The sequence below is a fragment of the Ostrea edulis genome, chromosome 4 (assembly GCF_947568905.1).
Source record: "Ostrea edulis chromosome 4, xbOstEdul1.1, whole genome shotgun sequence".
NCBI lineage: Eukaryota > Metazoa > Mollusca > Bivalvia > Ostreida > Ostreidae > Ostrea > Ostrea edulis.
Genome location: NC_079167.1, coordinates 93,301,965 through 93,328,860, shown reverse-complemented (window position 1 = coordinate 93,328,860; position 26,896 = coordinate 93,301,965). Strand labels below are relative to the sequence as shown.

Sequence of the window (26,896 nt, the reverse complement as noted above, 5' to 3'; positions counted from 1 at the left end):
CCGGAGTTATCCATGGTCAAAACCATTGTGACAAGAACGGCCTACCAATCGGTATGAAACAAGTCAGAGAGCATTTGACCCAATGATAGGTTGTATTGACGAACTAGATTGTTATAACGATCATAGAAGTTGCGAAATACTGACTTTAAACGAGACTGTTGAAACCCCTGCACCATCAACTTGTTTGTCAGTAGGCTGCCTCGATTTAAAAACTGATCATATGCAGAACAAGATCTTGCGTATCGAAACAGTTAATAGATACATGTATAAACACCATATATATACAATTATGTATGCAGGTGATAATGTGAAATATGGGTATTTCAGGTTTATGATCTATGATACAAGTAGCTGAGACTTGGAACTAGTTCAGATGTTGTAATCATTGATTTGGATGATATATTTTAATACGTTTACTTTGTAGCGTATAGAATGCCACTTTATTATGTAGTGACGGTTAGTACTATACACGAAGGATCTATCTTTTGGACGAATAGTGACTACTTTTACTAAGACATATTTGTTTCTTTTATTCTTTAATAATCTGGATACACCTCATTTAAAGACCCAAATAAGATACTGTACGGTTTCTTCACGGATCACTGGATGTGGGCGGAGCTCACCTCTAGTCATTGTTATTTACCTGGCCGTTTTGGTCTCAACAGGATGTGGTGTATAGTATTAATAAACACAGACAGTGTCTCAGGGCCATCTGCAGGGTTTCTGTGGTATACTGGGCTTCCTCAAGATCTACAGAATGCCAGTAAGGATTGGCTGTTATTGTTATCAAAACACCTTTCTGGGGGTAGCTCCAGGCCACAGTCTGTGCAGATGTCACTCCACCTGAGATCCATTGTTAAATGTTTGATTCATAGGTGACATACCATTGATCAGGATACAGGTAAAATTTGGGGGCGTTAACTTAAAATTGGGGCTTTAAATTTATTAACTTGAATGTACAATTCGTATCTTATGATCAGTTGAAATGTCTGTTCAAAAACCATTCTGATTTTATGCATAAGTCCTCTGAAGTTGATATGAAAACTGCTAAATTTCCTCATTGATAATATTTACATAGTATTTGGCAATCAGGTACTCCAACCGTCTTTCGGAATTCTCATGGGCACATATTGGGCTCCTTTACCAGCCGACCTGTGTATATATTCGTAGAAGGCAGAATTTATTTCAAAATTAAAAAGTTTCATGAAAAGTGAAGATAACGAACAGTTATCAATCTCATAATTCCTATAAGGAAGTTAGGCAAACATGGACCACTGGATACACCAGTGTGGGATCAGTTGCTTAGGAGGAGTAAGCACACCCGGTTTAATAATAATATACTTTTGAATTTTTAACTAAATTCTGCATTTTAAGAATATTACACAAGTCAGCAAGTAAAGAATTCCAAAAGACAGTAGGACTACCTGATCGCCAAAGACTAAATAATGATCTAATATGCAAATACAATACCGGTATGTCAATCGGTCAAATGCTGCCTGAAGCGTTTCATACCAATTATTAGGCCGTGCTTTTGACTACAAATTTCTCCATTTGCCTGATCAAGATAGAGGGCTCATTTCGCATGTGATCGGACAACAGGGAATTCTTACTCCTCCTAGACTCCCGTGATGACCCGGGTTAGAATAGGCCCTCAGTACCCCTTGTTTGTCGCAAGATACGACTAAATTTAGGTGCTTCTTCGGATGGGACCGCAAAAACCGAGGTCCCGTGTCACAGTAGGTGTGGCACGATAAAGATCTCTCCATGCTCAAAGGCTGTAATCGCCGAGCATAGGCCTAAATTTTGCAGTCCTTCACCGGCAATGGTGACGTCTTCATATGAGTGAAAAATTCTCGAGAGGGACGTTAAACAATATACAATCAATCAAAATTATAAGTATCCAGTTCTAAAACCCCGTTACACGTGTTATCTAATCTAGAGTACGGTTTGCCGAAATTCAGAATGGTTTTCTACGAAGAAATTTATAACTAATCATAAGATATGAATAATTCCGAGTTCCATTTTCATTAAAGAAACAAAAAGCGTAGTCTTTGAATTATGAGGAATGATGGTGTAAGGTGATGCTTTTGAACAAGTTCTGTGGTTTCAAATGTACATCTACTAATTCTAATTATTTCCATTTATTTGCGATATAAAATATGTTTTAGTTAGGGTTAGGAATATCGTCAAAGCTTACTCGCCGAATGACAGTTAAAAAGCATTTTGAAATGGTTAAAATGCCATAACCAGTAGCTAAGTGTTCTCCCCAAAACATTTGGTTTCAGTCTTTATATCGAATTTATGCTTTCTGCTACTTTCTTTTTTGTTTTCAATCGAAAGATCATAAACTGCGAGTCAAAATTTACTTCAAAGCGGAAACTCTGTCATCACGGCTGCTGTCAATAAGGAGACCGGAAACAACAGGCAGGTCAATGGTGATTTCGTTCTCTTCATATGGCAGAAACTCGATAATTCTGTTTAGGGGGAAGCTATCAAACAAATAAGATAGAGTGACGGACTATACAAAAATGTAAATGACCATGAGAGAGAGAGAGAGAGAGAGAGAGAGAGAGAGAGAGAGAGAGAGAGAAAATATTTTCACTCTAAACATTGGTTACTACGTTTGTATACCCCATTGGATATATTTTTAACTCGTGTAGAGACATGGGATTTCAAAGAAACATGTCCTTCACTTCTAATATACCAGGTAGTGGGGGAGAAACAGTCACTACCCAGGTTGCATTGCGATAGACTTCCGCACCCCTAGGATCACAAACATGCAGAAGATACGAAGTGTATAATTTTGTTTCACCGCCCTCAAATTAGGCTTCACAGCTATCTTAGTGAAAAATGACAATGCAGTTAGACGCTAAGCAAATCCAAACAATGTGGATTTTTTTTAGTGAAATAGATGAAAGAATGACTGTTTATCATGAAAGGTGAAGATAACGAACAGTGATCAATCTACATGTATATATATACTCCTATAAGCAATACAAACTAGAGAATAGGGCAAACACGGACCCCTGGACACACCAGAGATGGGATCAGGTGCATAGGAGGAGTAAGCATCCCCTGTCGACCGGTCACACCCGCCGTGAGCCAGGTAAACGGAGTTGTCTGTAGTCAAAATCAGTGTGCCAAGAACGGTCTAACAATCGGTATGAAACAAGTCAGATAGCATGAGAGGTTGTATTGACGAACTAGATCGTTATAATGACCATAGAGTTTGCGAAAGGTGGACTTTAAACAGAACTGTTGGAACCCCTGCACCAACAACTTGTTTGTCAGTAGCTTGTCTAGATTTAAAAACTCACCAAACGCAGAACAAGCTCATGCGTATCGAATCAATTAATAGATATAAACACCATATGCAGGTGATAATGGAATATTGCTACATAATTATGGGAAGTTGACGACGGAGAAGCTGAAATCATCCCATTTGTCATAAAGTTGAGTTGTTAGTTTGCCGTTAACATCTACTATCAATAAAATATCAAAGTATGAAGCAGAAATCATGCGCTGATTTAGAGAATTCAAAAGTATAATACCGGTATCAAAAGCGTATCTAAATATAACATACATGAACGTTCACTTTCCCAAAATTGAGATCGATGTTCAGATAACATGGTGACCTTTAGATCTGAAAACTAAATTAGGATTACCTACTGGTGATAATCAACTTACCAATGGGGTCCGATGACTGTTTAGTAAACGGTGGGTTTTTTTATCGATAGGATAATTGCCAATATTGTCAGTTCTTTCCCCTATTTCAAACATAGGTGGCGCAAGGCTCGTTTACGTCCTTGTTGACATCCGGTGTACATAAGATTTATTTGAGAGTCTAAGCATTTTGTTGTGTGCAGGGGTGCTCAAACTGTAGGGGGAGGCGGTAGGCGTCCCAAGAAATGAAGCTTTAAAAAACTGGTTCATTTGTAACAGCGACGATTGCTTCAAGTTCCACGCAGCGTCGTACGCCAGAAACACTTCAGTCTTCACAGATGAAAATTTTGTTGCAGAAAGTGTTTACGGTGGGTTGGACACTTGCTCTGTAGATCGAAAGAAGGTGTTGCACGTCTCATGTTAATTTCTCTAAAGGTGTTGCATGAAAGATCAGTAAAATTAACTTATTCAAATATATGATAAAACCAATTAGAACGTATGTATTGACAAACATTTGCCAAAATATTTCGAGTTTAAATCAAGCAATAAGCCATTTATATGATTTTTAGCGTTAAAATGAAGGGGTATCCCTGAATTTCATAAAAACTGCCTCTGTGAAACAAAATAAATTTAACAAGAACATGCTCTTCGCGTTTTACTCTTAACAATACTGTCACTTTGAAAATTTGTTTCACGAGAGCATTTTTTTGGGGTGTAAAATTTAAAAAATCGGAACGACTTCACTGATATTTTCGACTTCACCTTTACGTTAATTTTTCTTCGCAATGTATGGTCTACTGCGTGGTTCAGTGGGTAAGGTCGTCGACTTTTATTTGTAATTATGTTTTCTTTTTTAAAACGACCGGGTTCGAATCCCTCACGAACACATTTTTGTCCCCCATCGCAACGCGGAAGGGGACATAGAAATACTGGTGTCCGTGGTGAATCAATGTTTACAGGTGGATGCATTTATATAGTATAAGAGCTTCTGGACTGCAGTAGAATAGACTATTAAATATTTGATACACTCGTAACATGTAACCGTATACATTGTATCTGATACTCAGAAGGGAAAAAAAGACCATTTAATTTTCACGATTTCAAAAATTATGTTTAGACTACATGCATAATGTATTGACACATAAAATGTAATTAAATGTTATAGGCTTGTCCTTAGTACTGAGGATCACGACAAGTGTGACAGGTCAACAGGGGATGACCTGATCCCACCTCTGGTATACCCAGGGGTCCGTGTTTGCCCAACTGTCTATAATGTATTGCTTATAGGAGTTATGAGATTTATCACTGTACGTTATCTTCACCTTTCATTTTAGAGTTAACCAAGGTCGTTAAAATATGAATGAACACGGTTGCTGACAGCAGCCCCCCCCCCCCCCCTTCTCCGTCCTCACTCGGTACGATGGTCGGACTGTAATAAGGGAATGGCTATAATCAGACCGTACCTGCAAGTAACTGTAAGGCAGTGGGCATTCATAGAACTTGTTTTCGTTTTTTATGACAGGATTGTTAATTGATTGCTACAATTAATTTACTTTCATTGTTAATTCTGTTATAATTCAAAAAGTGTTATAGATATTGTTTTGAATTGAAACTTCGGGGAAAATGACGGTCTGGATTCTTCAATACATATGACATTAATAAAATGTGCGATAAAATTGTCAAATTGTCATAACTCAATAAAGTTTGCATTATTATGGTTATTTTGTTATGTCATGTTGATCAACTGACCCATGGAATTACAGTCCAATTAATACGTCAAAGAGGTGAATACCAGTTGCAATTGCTGACACAAACGAGGAGAAAAATTCACCTCAAAGATTAAAATGTTTCTGAAATATTTAGATATAAAAATTAAATATTATCTACTTTTATCAGAATTAAATGAAACTCATAAAGCTGTAAATTTATCGAAGTGAAGTAATTGCACATTTCATTAGTCATTTGATACGAAACTTTTTGAAATTTTTAATTTTTTGGGGTTAAATCAGTGTGTTATGAATTTTAGAAAATTCATTTTAGGCACTGGCCTTCTTTCCATTTGATGTAAACACAAGTCTTGAATATTTACATTGACATGTCATATATGTAGATACAATGTTGTGTTTATAAGAAAAACCATAAACATTGTTCATTGTTGTTTTTATTCAAAACAATCATTGCATTAGATTTTTCAAAATTCATTTTAACAATACATCAGTTTCCTGCAAGCTGGCACAAAACACATGTAGATTAATCAATAGAGGCATGACTTTAGAAGTAGCTTGATAATAGAAATTCATCGATATATTTAGTTATCAATATTCTTAATTCTCAAGCGGGGGAGGGGGTCCGCATCTTATTGTTATAAACATATGCAATCTAACCACTTATAAAGAATTATGATGTATTGTACATGTATATGATATATTCAACCTAAACTATACATGTAAACTTAATCAAGAATTGGTTCGTGCTGAAAAACGTTCATTGTATTGAATGTTATCCGACAGAGTAAATTCTGTTGCAGTTGAAACTCTCAAGGAACGCGATCTCTTCCGTCCAGGGAATCTTGCATTGCGTTTTCTAAGTTCGTCTGGAAGCAGATTGAGGTTCCACGAAAGGTAATCTGCCATCGCTGTTAAATATTCAACAACTTTCTAATCTAAAAGTGTCCTTCGGACACTCTCTTAAAATAAAGGTTAGAAACACCTTGGACATAAACGGATCGTACGTCACCTGTAATCAATGAAGGACGAATAATTTGATCTTTTTTTTGCTATTGCTACTTGCATAACAAAAGCTATGCCATGAAAAATAGACATCATGTCCTTTCAAAAAATTTGAAAAGACTAGTGAAAAGGTTTATCACGGTCAGGGAATCCTAATAATATTATTATTGATGGTTCTACAAGTTTCTGTTACAAAGTCTGAAACGCTGACACGGCTTTCTTGGACATGTGAAATTTCACATCCTTTTTTTGTCAATATATATAGCGGAGCGGCAATACCACTGTACCCAGGAATGAATTTCCCATAATAAACTCATATCACCCAATAATATGACTTTCCTTTCACTCATATATGCTGTAACCTGCTCCTCAAGTTCTTGAAAGATTTCATAATCATATAGACGATAAAAGGAAGAATTAGGGGGTGGTAAATACACACAGCCTACATATAAATCTTCTTGTAAGTTAATCACGTGACTTTGTTTTCCTTAATTTTGCACCAAATAATTGTATCATACTGATTTTTTTTCAAAGGATATATGTCGTTGAAGCGTCTTACGGATAAGGATCACAGCCCCTCCTCTTTGTATACTCCGGCTTTTGTCTTGCGGATAAGGATCACAATCCCTCCTCTTTGTATACTCCGGCTTTTGTCTTACGGATAAGGATCACAGCCCCTCCTCTTTGTATACTCCGGCTTTTGTCTTACGGATAAGGATCACAATCCCTCCTCTTTGTATACTCCGGCTATTGTCTTACGGATAAGGATCACAGCCCCTCCTCTTTGTATACTCCGGCTTTTGTCTTACGGATAAGGATCACAGCCCCTCCTCTTTGTATACTCCGGCTTTTGTCTTACGGATAAGGATCACAGCCCCTCCTCTTTGTATACTCCGGCTTTTGTCTTACGGATAAGGATCACAGCCCCTCCTCTTTGTATACTCCGGCTTTTGTCTTGCGGATAAGGATCACAGCCCCCCCCCCTCCTTGTATACTCCGGCTTTTAAGTCTCGGGAAGTAGTAACAATTAAAATCATCGAACTGTCTATCATAGTTTTTTTCTAAGCAACATTCTGTCAACATAATCAAGTCATATGTGAATAGGAATTTTTGAAAACTCAAATCATCAATTTTAGAGGAAAATCCACCATTCATATTCCAGAATATACATTTTAGGGAATACGTTTGATTATGATTCTCCCGTCCGTCCTAGCGGTCGCCGGTCTCATTGATGGGGTCTGGAATAAATTCCTTACCATTTATGAACAGCTTGTCCTTGATTAAAGAAGCCCTCTGCCCCCTTCGCCTTGCTTCGTTCATGAAAGGGTATAACTTCTTCCGTTCTTCCTGTACCTTCTTGGGATATTGCTCCTGGATCCTATAACCTGACACTTTTCTAACTTGGGATCGCACATTTCTCCTTAACCTGTAGGAGCTGAATTTTACGACGATCGGACGGGCTTGTTACCACCTCCTTGGCCGATTCTATGCGCTCTCTTTATTTCCTGCCCAATATCAGGCCTAACTCATCTTCACAAAAGCTATCTATCAGCGTAATACTGTTTTCTCTATTTTCACCCCTGTATTCTTCTAGTCCAAAGAAAACAAAAGATTGTCCCGCATGCTTCTGCATTGCAGATCTGTTATCGACTCCTCTATTTGATTGGGCTTTTCCCAACTTTACAATGTAAAACTTGTACAACTTGCTCCTTGACCTCGTCCGATGTTTTCTTTAGTGTCCCTATTGTGTTTCCCATTGTACCCGACGGGTTTTTTCCCCCAGGCTAGTCATCTTTTTTTTTATAACCTCGGAGAGTTTAGTGTTGATTTCGTCTACTTTTGTAGACCATTGTACCCGATGTTTTTTCAGGCTATTTCAATCACCCTCAAAACTTTTCACTTTTTTTGTAACCTCAGAGAGTTTATTGCTGATTTCGTCTACTTTTGAAAGTTTCTTGTCAATGATTATAAGTTTTTCAAACATTTGCTCTACCCATAACGGCCTTGCATGTGTTTCTGAATGAACATTTGAATGGGCTGGCGGTGGCAAAGGTTCATTGTTTACGATATTTATTTCACTAGTTTTCATAACCTCCAATATTTCCTCCATTTCACAACTTATATTTGTACCGAAAGACTTACCACCTAATTCTGTTTCCAGTTTTCTCTGGCTTTCATCTAAATTGCAGTAAGAAATACTCATTGATAATGGCCTCCTCTTTGTTTGGACTCACATGGAGAATGTACCTCACCTTTTTCATAGGCTTACTGGGGTTTTTTTTTTTTGGCTTTCGTTTCCCTTAACATCCGTGACTAGTGCAAGGTGAAGATAACGAACAGCGATCAATCTCATAACTCCTACAAGCAATGCAAAATAGATAGTTGGGCAAACACGGACCCCTCGACACACCAGAGGTGGGATCAGGTGCCTAGGAGGAGTAAGCATCCCCCGTTGACCGGTCACACCCGCCGTGAGCCCTATATCCTGATCAGGTAAACGGAGTTATCTGCAGTCAAAATCAGTGTGCCAAGAACAGCTTAACAATCGATATGAGACACGTCAGACAGCATTTGACCCAATGCGAGGTTGTACTGACGAAGTAGATCGTTATAACGACCATAGAATTTGCGAAATGCTGACTTCAATCGAGACTGTTGAAATCCCTGTACCATCAACTTGTTTGTCAGTAGCTTACCTCGATTTAAAAACTGACTATACGCAGAACAAGCTCTTGCATATCGAATCAGTTGAGATATATAAACACCATATGCAGGTGATAATGGAATATTGCTACATAAATATGGGAAGTTGACGATGGAGAAGCTGAAATCATCCCGTTTGTCATACAGTTGAGTTGTCAGTTTGCCGTTAATGTCTACTTTCAATAAAATATCTAAGTATGAAGCAGAAGTGGACGACTCTGTGTTGTCCTTCATTTCGAGCTCACAGGGATATATAAAATCGACATATGAATGAAAGCTATCATTGTTAATAGACAAAACGTCATCGATATATCTAAAAGTCGAATTGAAGGCCACAGCGAGAGATTTTTTCTTCTCACGTAGAAGTTTTTGAATAAATTCTGCTTCATATGAATATAAAAACAGGTCAGCTAACAAAGGAGCACAATTCGTGCCCATGGGAATTCCAACAGACTGTTGGAAGACCTGATCACCAAAGACCAGGAAGATATTGTCAATGAGGAACTCTAGCATATTTTTTATTTCAACTTTATTTCAACTTCAATGTACTTGTGCGTGGAATCAGAGTGGTGTTTAACAAAGCAAGTTTTTGAAGGACTGATCACTAGATATGAATATTTCCGTTTTCCGTTTTTGTTGAAGAAGCAACTGTCTATGATGTCAAAAAGTTGAGTCTTTAATTTATCGTTAGGAATGGTCGTGTATAGTGTTGAAAAGTCATAGGTTTTAATGTTATTGATTTGGGAAAAATTCTGCGATTTCAAGTTTACTAAAAGTTCTTTAGAATTTTTTAGAATCCACATTTGATTAACACCACTTCTGGCATATGTAGTCGCACAGTAAGTTTGAAGTTTCTCCTTCACAGCTGTTAACATTTTCGTGAGGAGCAAAGATCCAGCAATGTATCTTTGTTTGTAAGGGTTTTTATGTAGTTTAGGAATCCAGTATAGGTACGGTAACTCATATTCATTCGACCCATTGACTGGAATATTAAATGTGTCTAAAACTGAAGCATGGTTTTGAAGAATTTCATCTTTTGAAAGGGCAGTTGGAGTATAAGTATGATTACCAAAAGTGGAATTAATGCCAAGTTCGTTTAAAATACAGTTGTAATAATGAGCCTTACAAACAAAGACAATAGCTTTGTCAGCTGGAACCAAAACATATTCCTCATGTAACCTTGTCACAATTAATGTATATATTTCCCGATTATAGCTCCATAGATGTTAGGATCTTTATCATGTTAAATAATTAAATATCTCAATGTGTTTCCATAGTATGCGAATCGTTCACCAGGTATGCTTGGACATTTAAATCCCGTGCAGTTAGTTTGGATGTAGCAATTGCCGGGTGCGGACGTGTTTATCCGCATTGATATTCATGTATTTTATCTAGTAATAGTCATCAAGTTTTGATACCTTGTGACCAGAGTCCACTACTTCTGAGATCCCTTCTTCATTTGACTCCTATTTGAAAAACGGTATAGGATGAACATTTGTGTATAACTTGTGTATTAAAACAGTATAAACCAAAACCTGTCTTCATAGTTTAATGCCTGGCGTCCATCCTGCGACAAACCTATCTAATTCTTTTATCACTTCTGGTTTACTAAACACAGAAGGATAGATGGTACGTAATTTTGTTTTCATGTGTCTAATGCGGGATTTTAATATCCCTCTTATGCTTTTAACCCATTCTGACAATGTATCAAGTTCTTCTTTTTCATATTTAGCCCATCGTCTGGCATAATCTTCGACATAACTCATAATAGAGATGAAGTTCTGTCGCCAATTAAAAGACCGAGGTTCTCTGTATTTAGGACCTTTAAGAATAAGTGTGTGGCATTACCGAACCATAAAAATTTCACTTGACCACACTTATTTCCGTTCTTTTGATACAAAATGTCATTAATCTCCCTCTGCTCAAAATTCACCTCCATACAGCCATTACACACGTCTAACAGCCGACCAATTACTCCTTCCTCTGTCAAACTCTACTCGTGATTTGTATGCCCCCCACCATTGATAAGAAAGGAGTTACTTGCCTGTCCGTCCGGGATGATTGTAAAATTAATACACTTTGCATTTGGGTGTTCATAATTTGCACCATGATCAGGTGTGGTGAAGACAAAGCCCGGGAATTGATCATGTTTAGGGGTTTATAGGGCATACCAACTTAGAGATTAAAATGTAAGATATTTTATTTATATATTATCATACATGTTCATTGAAGAAGCGCTAACTCACGACTAGGCCAATAGTGCATCAGCTCGGTCGATCTGCGCTAAATTATAAATACGCTAAAATAAGTACATAGTATTGAATCATACAATCCGTGTTTGATAGCAGCCCCAATACAATTTGTACTCTGAAACAATGTATAAAGTACATAACTATAGTGTGATAATCACTGTAGAATGGTGTGTCCAATCAAAGATGTTGTAATTATAACTTAACCGCATAAATACCACGGCAGCTTCAGAGAACTATAGATAAACCTTTCATCTCGCCAAAGATCTTCACCGTCAGCATGGCAGTTGCGTGGAACGGTAGCCTTTTAAATAACACTCTCGATGTCGTTAAAAGCAACGCAGGGTTTTTTAATTCTGCTTTTGACAATTTTACAAATCCCAGTGACTATCAGCTGCCAACAGCATTTGTGGCTAGTGTTGTAATCACTTACGTTCTACTTTTCATATTCTCGCTTTTGGGAAATTGCTTCGTTTGTGTATTAATTGGATTCCAGTTCCTTACACCAACAGTTACCAATCTATTTATAGGTAGCCTTGCTGCATGTGACGTATTAGTAACATTTTGCATACCCTTTACAGTCTTGAGTAATTTAATTTTTATGTATTGGCCATTCGGGACTTTCCTATGTCCAGTTATTTCAGTATTCCAATTGATGACCATTTTGTTAAGAGCTCTAACGTTAGTCGTCATGACTTGCGATAAATACTACGTGCTTTCGCGTCCTTTACGTCGACGACTAAGCACAAAACAAGCCAAACGTATTATTGTTGGGCTTTGGAGTTTTTCGCTGATATGTTGCCTGCCTGTAGCTATCTTTTCCAAAATCATATACTTACCCCAGGAACCCGGATCAAACGGATTGTGTGTTGAAGTTTGGACTGACAGAACGTTGCGCTACATCTATGGAGTCGTCCTTATGTTATTGCAGTACTTTATACCCCTACTGGTAATGTTGTGTACCTATTCTCATATCGCTGTGATCGTGTGGAGGAGCAGGGCACCTGGAGAGGCGAACAACAAAAGGGATGAGAGGCGAAAACAGTCCAAGAAGAAGGTAGGCCAATGACGATGATGTTGATTTTTTTTATTTTAAAAAACCCCTTCCGCCACAAACCCAACTTTTTAGTTCTTCACCTTTTTAACACAACCGCGCAAAATGCTAGAGCTATGTAGATAGCAGTTTAATACGTGTTGTATTGGCCCAGGTACATTATGTATTTCTTACTTATTTTTACAACTCCAATTCAGAAAAGGTTTGATTTTTGGCGGAAAGATTTTTTTAATCGAAAATTTATAAACCTGCATGATTTTATTATTTCTATTTCTAACACTTACCAATATTCGTATCCTTAGACATGTGTTTCAATTTTGGAATCTTAATTCAAATAGTAAAGACCTCGAGCCGATTCAAATGTTGTAAATTCATGAATGTTCCAAACACAACAATAATTACTAAAACGTCTACATTGATTATCTCAAATTTATCTGTAACCTCAACTTTTGTATGGTCCATCTTGAATATAGAAACAGTTAAACTTGTGTATGTATCAAGACTGACAACGATGTTCATTATACGTGGACGTGAAGCAAACCAATACTTCTAATATCTAATGATCAATGTACACAATAACTGATAGAAAACATCATTGGTTATATCATATATTTGGAATACTAAAAGTGTCAAATTATATTATCTTTGGTTTGTTTGTCTGTACATAGGAATATGAAGTAACCCAAAACGCGAATAGCAAAAGCTCTCGACACTTATAGGATTATTATTTTATCAACCCAAAATGTACATATTACATATATCTATCAAATGTAATCAACACAGTGATGTGTAAATATATACATTGCATATGATATTTCTTGCAATTTGAGTATATGAAGTATTGATAACAAAATACGGGTAAAATACAGTACAATATCTTCACGATTTAACTGCTATACAACCAATATCTTATGATAAAGACGTGCACATGTTGTATAAACACTGTTGTTTGTTTTGCAGACCTGCTGATGCTGATTGACTGTTGGTGTTTTTTTTTGCAGACCCTGCTGATGTTGGTTACAGTTGTTTAGTGACTGTTTGACTGTTTTTTTGTTTTTTGCAGACCCTGCTGATGCTGATTACAGTTGTAAAGTGACTAGATCTACTGGGGTTTTTTTTGGTTTTTTTTTTTTTGTTTTTTTGTTTTTTTTTTTGTTTTTTTTTTTGTTTGTTTGTTTTTTGTTTTTTTTGCAGACCCTGCTGATGTTGGTTACAGTTGTATAGTGACTGGTTGTTGTTTTATTTTTGCAGACCCTGCTGATGTTGGTTACAGTTGTGATAACCTACCTCTTGTCTTGGCTCCCAATAAACGTTATATCAATTGTTGGTGACGTAAACCCGTCCATTTACGACTCCATGTCCGTCCACATGATATGGGTTTTAGCCCATCTTCTTGCCTTCAGTAACAGTGCTACAAACGCCTTGATTTACTACTGGAGGAACGAGAGTTACCGAAAAGCCTTTAAAACCCTTCGAAAGAAAGGATTTACAAGAAATAGATATGCATTTGTTAGAAATTCGAGAAGATCCATTACCCTCACCGAGAGATTATAGTCATATTAATGGCGAACGTGTATCAAGTACACTATCACAACATACAACAAAAGATAAAGTTGTTGAGAATATTGGTTATTTTGCAATGCCCTTCCATTCCATTGAGGAAGGTATTCTGTGGAAGTTCTATAAACACGAGTACACTGTGTTGTGGATTTGAGCTGTTATCGTGTTTTGCAACTGAATGTCAACGCGAAGGTAACTCCGAGTGCCCGCCTAATATTCTCTATATCAAATGTGTTGTGGATGAGGATGTAAACGTTGAGGTTATGTGTTATTTATTTGTGCAAAGAATGTATTTAGTAAAGTTTGAAATATGTTTTTTGTTTCATTCTTTAGTGTAAAGCGTATGTTCTTAGTGAGAATTGTCCACATCTGTAATACCCCGGTATGTAATCCAGAAATAAGTCAAGAAAACCCTACACAAGTAGTGCATGTAGTATAATAAACATGTTGTAAAGCCGACTTAGTATAGTCGACTACTACTGTCTTTAATTCTTCAGGAATATAATGATAATAAATGTTGCTTAGTTCAAGCTGTACTCATTATACTTCTGAAGAATTAAAGAAACAAGTTGCGTATACTCACGCATAACTCTTATCCTTAGACGAATTTGATTCCCCTTTTTTCACACTGTTTTTCCCTATGATAGCTCTAATACTTCATTGTTATTTCGGATTTCAAACATTTCGGTTGAGCATCACTGAAGAGACATTATTTGTCGAAATGCGCATCTGGTGCATCAAAATTGGTACCGTATAAGTTTTACATATATATATATATATATATATATATATGTGTGTGTGTGTGTGTGTGTGTGTGTGTGTGTGTGTGTGTGTGTGTTATGTCACTGATTTCACTGCAAACCTTGTGCTTGATTGTTGTTTGGAGGTCTGTACAGGCCTGTAATAATCATTGGTGGCTTTATTCCTCGCTTCATAGCTATGGCAGCCAGTTCTGATCTGTCGGAGTTCAATATATAAAATAGTTACATGTAGTTTTGTGAACCGGGATTGTGTATGCAATTTACATTGCAATACAAAAAAGATTCAATTTTCAAATAGAATAAAGCATGAAATCACCGCCAGCATGTGTATGACTATTTTCATAGTGAAGCAGGGGCGGATCCAGGAATTCTGGTTGGGGGTGGGGTGGTGGTGGATTTTTTTTCCAGAGGCAGGGGGTCTGAGGCGAAAACCCCTGGAAGCTCCTGAATTTTAGTTATTTTAAGAGTAAAATTTAAGGATATAATTAGCCTCCGTAGGTGAAGTTACATCCCCTCTTACAAACAGAAACACACCTTTATCAACAATACTCAAATGAGGCAAGATTTATCATCAGTAATTATCATCAGTTTATTTCCTCGTCATTGAGCTGTGATTTGAGTCCATCTATTTGTATTTCTTAGATTGGATTCCCTCCTACAACCCCTATTTTCATCATATGTTACCCCTCTTGCCTCAACAGATGTTTCTCGTTTTTGAAATAAGAAGTAGATTTTTAAAAAAAAATTATAATAGCCAATAAAATATTTATGTATGATTTTGGGGAGGGAGAGAGGGGCTGCAAAAAATTACACCCAGGTATATATAAACAATTCTCAAGAAAACTCAAACTAGTTTTTCTATTGAAAAAAAATATATAATCGACTCGGAATCCCTATACAGTTATTCATTTATGTGTGTACAATATTAGAGCAAGATATAATGCTAATTTCTCCTACTTATGTAAAATATATTGTAAGTGTTTTAAGTACAGTACTATTAGCAAAAAGTTCACTTATTGGGCTTATATAACACCACTAAATAGAACGTGTATCACATTCGTGCGTATTATATCCAACTAACCCAACCCCGTCACCAGGACCCTCTACAGTATGGCAACATTTTCTTTTGGCTCTGTTTCTCAAACTTGTAAACAGAGAAAACAATTTTAAGATTTGAAAAAGTATTGAATTGTATTTTAAGAAAAGTATGAACAACAGAAATAAATAACGTTCATATAACGTATTTTTATTTACATGTAATAATACCGCGCTAACATTATCTCCTTGCAGTGCATCAGGACAAATCTAGACGAAAATTTAAATATTTTAGCTACTCCGAATTTTGTATTTCATTTTAAATAATCAAAATCTACAGTCTAATATGTTTTAGATGATTTCACAAAAAATTAAGGTTATACATCATGACGGAAGCTCAATATAGAGAGTTTATTATTTGTTTTGAAAACAAAGATTGAGGTGTGTTATTGTTTAGTTTTCAAAATAAATGGATATTGATCCAAGTTTATTATATATATCACATCTCAAGTATGCTTTAGGTAAAATGTGTCATTTAAAAGTTAAAATTTGTAATTGTACATAATACAGATGCTTTGAATTACAAAATTAACGTTTCACTGGTTTGTTTGTTTATATAAAAAGACTCGGGTCTTTGTTTACATAACACAGAATCAAAGCTAAAATATTGCTCTTATCCTTACATTCAGACAGTCCAAATTTTGGTTGTCAACATTAAATGAGCTATATTTTTAATTTTTAACATCACAAATGAAAAAATATTTCTTTCGAAAAACGTGAACCAGTCCCTTTAACCCTTGAAATACATGTAGACCTTCATAATAGTGGCTGTCAGGTGAAAATAAGCATGTTGTCACTGCGACACAGGAATCGATGTGATAGCGCGCATGAAAGGGAAAGTGCTTACTGATTTCACATAAAATATGATATATTACATGTTAATTTATTGTTATTTGTTTTTTACATATTCTTGAATTTACTGTTATAACTTATTGGCATTTCATTGTAGATTTTCAGCATGGAAAAAGAATGACGTCACATTTAAAAGTAATAGAAGGTCCTGTTTTTAGGAAAGGGCATGCACCACACCTTGAGAGTCACAACATGTAGAAACTGCGTATTTTTCAGGCGTTGAATTTGGCATTTGTTAATAATTTGTTCAAGTTAGATGGTTGTCTTTTGCTGTGGAGTAGGTCAGATTTGGGCATAATTTTCTGAAGTTCTATATCATGCTCGATAACTGTAAGATTCTTCTTAGCTTCCTGAAAGATATTTATATGTTTTGGGTTATAAGTTGTTATAAATGGTATTAGGAAAAAATCGTGGTCTTTTTTCTTGTTGTTCTAAATGTATGCTGTGGAATTTTCTTTGCTTCATTTATGGCTGAAAGAATGAGTGTTTCCGGATAATTCTGTGCAGTAAGAAATATTTTCAATTCCGCTAATCTTTGGTCTTTAGTATTTTCATCTTTAACAATAGTGCAAATCCTTCTGACCAAATTGTATGGGATATTCCTTTTAGTGTGTGTAGGATGACATGATTTGAAATTCAAATATTGCTGTGTGTCCGTTTTTTGTGTGTAAAATATGTCAGTTAGGATGTTGGTTTCATGTTTAATCACCTTGATGTCCAAAAAGGGAATCGAAGCAATCTGATTAAAATAAGATCTTTGATCCGCTCCGTTATTGTTATGTCGCTGGAGCGGATCAATTTGTGTAGCGACATAACAATAACGGAGCGGATCAAAGATCTTATTTTAATCAGATTGGGAATCGAAGTATCACTGTATTCCATGGTAAACTGGATATTTCGATTGAGCGCATTCAACAAATTGTGAAACTTTATCAGATCTTTGGATTTTTCCCAAATAATAAAACAGTCATCTAGATATCTTTTTCATGAATTCCTCAGATTTTGTCCAAGCTTTTGACTCATTTCCTCATCGACTTTTCGATATAACATTTCTTCGAAATATCCCATTACTAAAATGCTGTATGCAGGGGCCATTTTAGTTCCCATAGCTATTCCTTTGATTTGTTCCGGGTGTTTTTCTATCCAATCCAAAAGATTATAGCTTCTATTCCAAAGTCATGTGGGAATGTCGTTGGTCATTTTAGTGCTTTATATATATATATATATATATATATATATATATATATATATATATATATATATATATAAATTCATTTCAAAATTAAGGATTGAGATAATCAAATTCATCCAAGGATAAGAGCTATGCACGAGGGAGATCCTCGTGCATAGCTCTTATCCTTGGATGAATTTGGCTCCACTTTTTTTGCACGCTGTTTTTGGCTATATTTAGCTCTAAAACTTCATACCGGGGGTAGTTATTTCGGATTTCAAACATTTCGGTTGAGCATCACTGAAGAGACATTATTTGTCGAAATGCGCATCTGGTGCATCAAAATTGGTACCGTATAAATTTTACACACACACACACACACAGAGAGAGAGAGAGAGAGAGAGAGAGAGAGAGAGAGAGAGAGAAATACGCCGTTGTGGATTACCGGGGATTTCAACTTGCCGGATGTTAACTGGTCAAGGCTTTCAACGAAAGCAAACTTTCATAACAACACTCACTGACTGCGGATTACAACAAATTGTGGATTTTTCAACCAGGGGGGTGCCAAACTTGACGTGTTTTTGTTTTTGTTTTTTTGTTTGTTTGTTGTTTTTTTTTTGTTTTTTTGTTTTTTTACCAACAGACCCTCCCTGATCAACAAAATGCGACCCCTTCCTGGAATCAGTGAACATGAAGCTTTATTCAAAGACACCAATATAGAGGCAAAACATCAAAGACCACCAAAGAGAAAGATCTACCTTTGGAGTAAGGCTGACATCCAAGGACTTCAAAACGAAACCACATCGTTTAGCACTGACTTTGTGGACCAACATGATAGTACCCAGCCAGTGAATAATGATCTATGGTGCGAAATCAAGTCTAGATGTCAACTCTTGTTTAACAAATACGTACCATCAAAGATGACCACCCAGTATTACAACCAACCCTGGATAACAAGAGATCTAAAACAAATCTCAAGGCGAAAGAAGGCCTTTAAGAAGTACAGAAAGTTCAATTCCACCAAGGACTATGAGAAATACCATAAGCTGAAAACCAAGTCGCATGTTCTATAACGACTACATTAACAACATGGTCATGGACGAGAACCAGAAGCCAAAAAGAATCTGGAGCTTCATCAAAACTAAACGGACAGACGCATACGGAGTTTCCTTCCTAAAGAAAGAAGGTGTGACTCACAACGACAGTCGGATGAAGACTGAGATACTCAACCAGCAATTCACTTCCGTTTTCACCACTGCAAACCCAGGCGAGCCTTTGCCAGTGCTTGGAGACTCACCTCATCCTACAGTCGGCAACATCACAGTCACCGAAAACGGGGTACGAAAACTTCTGAAACAACTCAATCCGCACAAAGCCACAGGTCCTGACGAGGTGTCGTCTCACCTATTGAAGGTCATTGCTAGCCAGATTACTCCAGCCCTCACACTGAGCACTATTCCAGACTCACTTGACCAGGGGAAGGTACCAGACGACTGGAAAGCAGTCAACATCACCCCCTGTTCAAAAAATGAGATAGGAGCACACCTTTTGGTGACATGCAGTACTTCCATTTCTTGGGGGTGGAACTCCATCAACCAATTACCCTCCCATTGCTGTAGAGCTTCTATAGGTCTTCTTGAAGCTTGATGGCGTCCTCCTCCTTTCTGATATTCCTGTAGAGGGCACAGTTATCTGCAAATAATCTTGCTGTAGATCCCTCTGAGACACAATCTGGTAGGTCATTAATAAACAACAAAAAGGAACAGCTAAGGTCCAAGCATATTACCCTGGGGGACTCCTGATTGTGCTGGGGCTGTACATATAGATGTAATTACGCACTCCAGTAACACGTGTTGGGTCCGACCTACAAGGAAATCTTTGATCCATTGCAGATGACTGTGTATAATCTCATAGTGGTCTAACTTATATAGAAGACGCTTGTGAGGAACTTTGTCGAAGGCCTTTGAAAAGTCTAGCAATTAAGATGACGTCAGTCTGGCCTAAATTTGTCTCAGAGTCGATGTAAGTAATAATTGTAATAACTTAAATTACTACCATGGAAATTTTATCATTAATTTTAGACACTCTTCATAACCTCTACTTCCATATAAAATAATGCATGTGGCGCTAGCATTTAATCTTTTGAAAAAGATAAGCTTGTTTACATTTACCACGTCCAAATTATCAATCGGGATCGCTATTCACTTAAATCTTCAATAATGCGTCCTGAATTTAATTCCAGGAGATCATGTGTCGTGTGCACTAAAGGTTGTGTGGCAAGTAGCCAGCATCTGGCGTCTCAAATTGGTATAGGTAAGCTTTATTTTGAAAATCATGCAATGTACAAAAAAATCATGAAATCTTTGAAACTGATATAAAACGACAATGTGGTAGTAATTTTGGGAAGATTGATCTCGATTTTATTTCCATGAAGAATTTGATCATGTTTTAGATTTGAATCTAATTTAGTCTGAATTTACTTTATATGACTTTCAGAAGTAATAGTAGAGAGTCAGTTCTCCAGTTTGACAGGATGTATACAACAGTGCACATGCATTATTTAGTTATATATTTCTTTACAAAAATTTACAGGGTTTGCAATTTACTTTTTTGAGCAATAGACCAGTCGGGCTACTTCAAATGATTTTTACTAGACTTAACCAAGTTCCGACCGCGACTTACATGTATTTATTAGAACTAAAAATTGAGATTATATCGATCATGCAGTTCAAAATTGCTCTCAAACTCTGCAGTTATTTTTTTTTAGTTAAGAATAAAATATCTTGTGGTTTAAAGTAAAGTTTAACGGACTAGTAAATCGACATTTTACTTGACCGGACCTATCATTTAGTAGACTCGGTCGGTCGGACATGCCTTAGTGTCAAACCCTGATAAAAATTTGTATTTCTCTAGTCGTTTTACCTGGTGAGTTATACCCAGGTAGCACAAAACGTTTTCATAACAATCATCTTATTTCCGTTTTCGAAAGGTTATTTAAAAACGTTTTGAATTAAAAATTATTAAAATGTCATTGAAACAATTTATTTTGATTGCAAAGATGTTATCAGAAAACATTTTTACAAAATATTTTTAAAATCATAACATGCATTTTGCCATTGTTTGATATTAATGAAAAAACATTTATCAATATGTTTTGATTATCTTCGTATTAAACATTTTACAAAAACATTTTTAAAAATGTGAAAAACTATGTTTTTGTTTTAGCAACTAAATGAAAATATTTTCTATGAAAACGTAATTATGTAAGATTTAAAACGATGCTTAACTATGGCGTGTAATACATTGCAATATATATACAAATCTTGATTTATAATTGTGAAAATCTTGTCATGATTTATATTCAATAATCTTGTTATTCTTAAGTGAAAATCTTGATTTAAATTCGATAATCTTGATATTAATTTATACACGAAAATATTGATTTATATTCGATAATCTAATAACTGTATATTATCACCTGCATATGGTGTTTATATATCTCTCAACTGATTCGGTACACAAGAACTTGTTCTGAGTATGATTAGTTTTTAAATCGAGGCAGACTACTGACAAACAAGTTGATGGTACAGGGGTTTCAACATTCTCGTTTAAATCAGTATTTCACAAATTCTATGGTCATTATAGCAATCTAGTTGCCAATACAACCTATCATTGGGTCAAATGCTGTCTGACTTGTTTCATACCGATTGTTAGGTCGTTCTTGACACATTGAATTTGACTACGGATAACTCTGTTTATACCTGATCAAGATATAGAGCTTACGGCGGGTGTGACCGGTCAACAGGGGATGCTTACTCCTCCTAGGCACCTGATCCCACCTCTAGTATATCCAGGGGTCCGTGTTTGCCCATGCAACTCTCTATGCTGTATTGCTTATAGGAGCTATGAGATTGATCACTGTTCGTTATCTTCACCTTATATTGTACACTGTATTGGAAATACTAAAACACTTTGTAGTGTAATCTACATACTAATACGTCATGATGGCAGTTTGAGGTTGCATTTATCAGATATTCTAAAGGCTGGAGGAAATGCTGCTGATGCTGCTGTTGCCATGGCAGCCACCCTGAATGTGACTGAACCATGCTCCACAGGTATTGGCGGGGATGCTTTCTGTCTGTTTTATGATGCCAAAGCTAAGAAAGTCCACAGTGTCAACGGAAGGTAGGTGCTCTGATTAATGCTGACAGTGGAAGGTAGGTGTTGTGAATGAGACTGACAATGGAAGGTAGGTGTTGTCAATGAGACTGACAATGGAAGGTAGGTGTGTTCTGATTGACAATGGAAGGTGGGTGCTCTGATTGACAATGGAAGGTGGGTGTTCTGATTGACAATGGAAGGTGGGTGCTCTGATTGACAATGGAAGGTGGGTGCTCTGATTGACAATGGAAGGTAGGTGCTCTGAATGAGACTGACAATGGAAGGTAGGTGTTGTGAATGAGACTGACAATGGAAGGTAGGTACTCTGATTGACAATGGAAGGTAGGTGTTGTGAATGAGACTGACAGTGGAAGGTAGGTGTTGTGAATGAGACTGACAATGGGAGGTGGGTGCTCTGATTGACAATGGAAGGTAGGTGCTCTAAATGACAATGGAAGGTAGGTGATCTGATTGACAATGGAAGGTAGGTGATCTGATTGACAATGGAAGGTAGGTACTCTGAATGACAATGGAAGGTAGGTACTCTGATTGAAAATGGAAGGTAGGTGATCTAATTCAGATTGACAATGCATGATATCGAAATTACGTGGATATTACTTAACTTTTTCAAAATGAACTCTCAAAGAACAGAGTTTATGTACTGTAAACATGGAAATTTACGTAAATGCATACTATTAGTTACACAGTTAGTTAGTGACCTGATACGGAAAAATACATGGTGTGAAAAGAAAACCCGCCTCGCCCGATACGGGTTTTCTTTTCACACCATGTATTTTTCCGTATCAGGTCACTAACTGACTGTGTAACGAATTTATCACGTCGAAGACCTCTAACTGTATATGTGGGGGTCTATATCATACAACTTAGTCAAATGTCTTTCCTTTTGAAACGGCTGCAAGTCGAACCTGACGATAAATAAAATTACTCGCCCAATACGGATTTTACTCGCATGATACGGTTTTTTCACGGCGTCATGTGACCAAGATCTGACCAATCAGATTTCAACAATTTTGTCTGAGGTGTGATAATATGATATATACTTCATACTTTAGTACATATCTGAATAAATGTTGTTACCATGGAAAAATAAAAGAAAGAAAGAAATTTGTGCATGGGGGTTATTTACAAGGGCAAGTCAATAAGTAACCAGCCTATCCTATTTCCGATTGACCAAGACGGTCATGATTTTTATGCCCCCCTTTGAAAAAGAGGGGGCATATTGTTTTGCACCTGTCGGTCGGTCGGTCGGTCTGTAGACCATGTGTTGTCCGCTCAATATCTTGAGAACCATTCACTTGATGATAATGATATTTCATATGTGGGTTAGTTATGAGTAGAAGAGGATCCTTATTGTTTTTCAGGTCAAAAGGTCAAAGGTCAAGGGTCAATCTACTCTGGACATAGGAATATAATGTCCGCTCAATATCTTGAGAACCCTTTGCTTGAAAGACATCAAACTTGGCACACTGGTACATCCTAAGGAGTAGATGACCCCTATTGATTTTCAGGTCATATGGTCAAAGGTCAAGGGTCAAACTGGGCATAGGAATATACTGACCATTCAATGTCTAGAGAACCCTTTGCTTGACAGACATCAAACTTGGTACGCCAGTACATTTTCAGAAGAAGATGACCCCCATTGATTTTGAGGTCACATGGTCAAAGGTCAAGGGTCAAACTGGACATAGGAATATACTGTCCGTCAAATATATCGAGAACCCTTTGCTTGACAGACATCAAACTTGATACACTGGTACATCTTCAAGAGAAGATGACCCCTATTGATTTTGAGGTCACATGGTCAAAGGTCAAGGGTCAAACTTGACATGGGAATATACTGTCTGCTCAGTATCTTGAGAACCCTTTTCTTGACAGACATCAAACTTGGTACACTGATACGACTTCAGGAGAAGACGACCACTATTGATTTTGAGGTCACATGGTCAAAGGTCAAGGGTCACACTAAACAGGAATATACTGTCCGTTCAATATATTGAGAACCCTTTGCTTGACAGACATCAAACTTGGTACACTGGTACATCTTCAGAAGAAAATTACCCCTATTTATTTTGAGGTCACATGTTTAAAGGTCAAGGGCCAAACTGGACATAGGAATATACTGTCCGTTCAATATCTTGAGAACCCTTTGCTTGACAGACATCAAACGTGGTACACTGGTACGTCTTCTGGAGAAGACGACCCCTATTGATTTTCAGATCACATGGTCAAAGGTCAAGGGTCAAACTGGACATTGGAATATACTGTCTGCTCCATATCTTGAGAACCCTTTGCTTGACAGACATTAAACTTGGTACACTGGTACATCTTCAGGAGAAGATGACACCTATTGATTTTGAGGTCGCATGGTCAAAGGTCAAGGGTTAAACTGTACATAGGAATATGCTGTCCGCTCAATATCTTGAAAACCCTTTTCTTGACAGACATCAAACTTGGTACACTGGTACATCTTCAGGAGTTGATGACCCCTATTGATTTTTAGGTCACATGGTCAATCCACTCTTGACATAGGAAGATATTGTCTGCTCAATATTTTGAATTGATGATACTACTCTCAATTAAATGATGTGTGTGTGTATAACCCTTTTCAATTTTGCACCATGGGGGGCATATGTGTTTTACAAACATCTCTTGTCATACCTTGTTTTAATATTATACATGTTTTATACTGGGTACAAAAGTGCATGCGTATCGAGTCATTCTTTAATAAGATATTGAATGTCAAACATGGCTAGTGATGCAAAGACATGCTTTTCATCTAAAGTTGAGTACCGTGCTATAATTCGGTACTTGTATTTAAAAGGTAAAACAGGCAAGGAAACACACGGTGAGTTAGCCAATGTTTATGGGTCATCTGCACCATCTTATATATGCTCAGGTTAAATTCTGGGTAGGGGAAATGAAATGCAGTAGAACGTCTTTAGAATATGAAGCCAGGTCTGGACGCCCACTGGATGCCACCGACGAAGAAATGTGTAAGAAATTTCGGGATCTGGTATACTCTGATAGGTGAATTCAGGTGGAAGAAATTGCGCAGGCATTAGGCATTTCACATGGTAGCGTTTCAACAATCTTACATGTACATGATCGTTTAGGTATGTGCAAGCTAAGAGCCCGTTGGTTCCCCAAATCCCTTAGTGATGAGCAACCAGAGCATCAGTATTCAGCGCCTTGTTAAAGTGTTTCAGGTCAAAAGATGATTTTCTTTTGCATTTGGTGACTGTAGATGAGACTTGGGTTCATTATTATGAGCCAGAGAATAAAGCTCAGAGTCGTCAGTGGGTAGGGCCTGGGTCCCTGAGGCCACAGAAGTTCAAGATGCAACCATCTGCTGGTAAGGTGATGGCCACAGTATTTTGGGACGCAGAAGGTGTTTTTATGTTGGACGTTTTACAAAGAGAAGTACAATAACTGGAGTGTACTATGCAAACTTGCTACAACAGCTGAGAATCGCCATCCGTGAAAAAGGATGAGATAAACTCTCTAAAGGTGTTTTGCTGCAACTGGACAACGTGAGAGTCCACACTTGCAAAGTTGCAGTGGATGCTGTAAAGTGAAACAGGTATGAATTAATACCACATCCTGCCTATTCGCCTGACCTAGCTCCTAGCGACTTCTTCCTATTCCCAAACTTGAAAAAGGATATCCGTGGACGTCATTTCCGGTCTGATTAAGAAGTCGTGACAACAGTTGAGGAGTGGGTCGATGGAAAGGACCCTGACTTTTTCAGTTCTGGGCTGATGGCACTTGAACACCATTATAGTCTAAGTGCATCACACTAGAGGGCAATTACATCAAATAGAAGAGGTGCATGGATCTCAACCGGAAATAAGTTAGGCTGGTTACTTGTTGACTAGCAATTTATTGATGAAAGACAGTGACAACGCATAAACATTGTGCATGACAATCTAATTAAAATCATACTTCTTAGATCTGCGCTGTATACTCTGTTTAAGAGGATCTAACATAACCGCATTAGGAGTCATATTCATGTGAACTTTATGTTAGCCAATCAACGTGTCACCTCTGAAATCGTCGGTGCTCACAATTCAAGGAAAATGGCTGCAATTGTTTGGTTATGTAAAGAAAACACATCGCAGCTAGATGCGACGTCACAATGCACCGTTTACGTTGACTGGTGCTATATTTCTCGCATTAATTAAGTAAGGCGTCTTGAAAACTATTCAAATTGTACTTGTCTCTATTCATACTTAAATCGCAATTCATAATTAATTTAATTTGGGTGTATTTTATATCGTACGTTTTATTGTTTGTATGAACAGAATAGATTAGGCATTATTGCGAAATTTTGAAATTCCTTATGTGCATGAGAATCATACAATTTTATAATGTGGAATAAACTTCGTGGGAGGGAGATTATGACAACTTGTTTGCAAATTTCCACGCACCGTCTAAATAGCCATCATTGCATGTTTGTATGGTGCAATCTGACTGGCTAATAGTTCTCATGAATATTCCAAAGGTCATGCAGATGTGACCTTCTATGGGGTTATTTCTGATCCTATTGTGAGCGTATTTTAGGATCTGATTTTAATTAGATCATGTGCAGATGAATACAGATAATTAACAACACACAGAAAAATCCCTGTTTACAGTATAATGTGTTGGATTTGTGTATTTTATAATACAGAGTCTGCTGAATATCTATTGTATCCACCATCACAAATCTACCACATTTTTTACATGTATGTTATGACATTTGATCTGGTCCATTTATGTATTCAACATCCATAAAGTGACATATTTATTATGTTTGAATATGAAACAATTAATAAATATAATATATAGATTTTAATTTGCGACAGTATCTGATTCTTGCATGGAGAAAGGTATTTTTC

At 36.9% G+C, this 26,896-nt stretch overlaps 2 protein-coding genes across 3 annotated transcripts in view; both read left to right on the top strand.

Moving 5' to 3' along the window:
- Positions 1-11,624: 11,624 nt before the first annotated feature.
- On the top strand, positions 11,625-14,483 carry LOC125669247 (RYamide receptor-like). The gene is made up of 2 exons (XM_056161532.1): positions 11,625-12,401; positions 13,650-14,483. The coding sequence occupies exons 1-2, from the start codon at positions 11,625-11,627 to the stop codon at positions 13,950-13,952; spliced, it is 1,080 nt and encodes a 359-aa protein (XP_056017507.1). The 3' UTR covers positions 13,953-14,483.
- Positions 14,484-20,022: 5,539 nt separating this feature from the next.
- The window catches only part of LOC125668767 (glutathione hydrolase-like YwrD proenzyme), a 31,400-nt gene continuing 24,526 nt past the window's right edge, over positions 20,023-26,896 (top strand). The window contains exons 1-2 of one of the 2 annotated variants that reach the window (XM_048903177.2): positions 20,023-20,150; positions 21,869-22,022. In XM_048903177.2, the coding sequence (XP_048759134.2) occupies positions 20,057-20,150; positions 21,869-22,022 (248 nt within the window). In that variant the 5' untranslated portion in view covers positions 20,023-20,056. The remainder of the gene's footprint in view (positions 20,151-21,868; positions 22,023-26,896) is intronic. The other variant, XM_048903178.2, reaches the window with a different exon arrangement.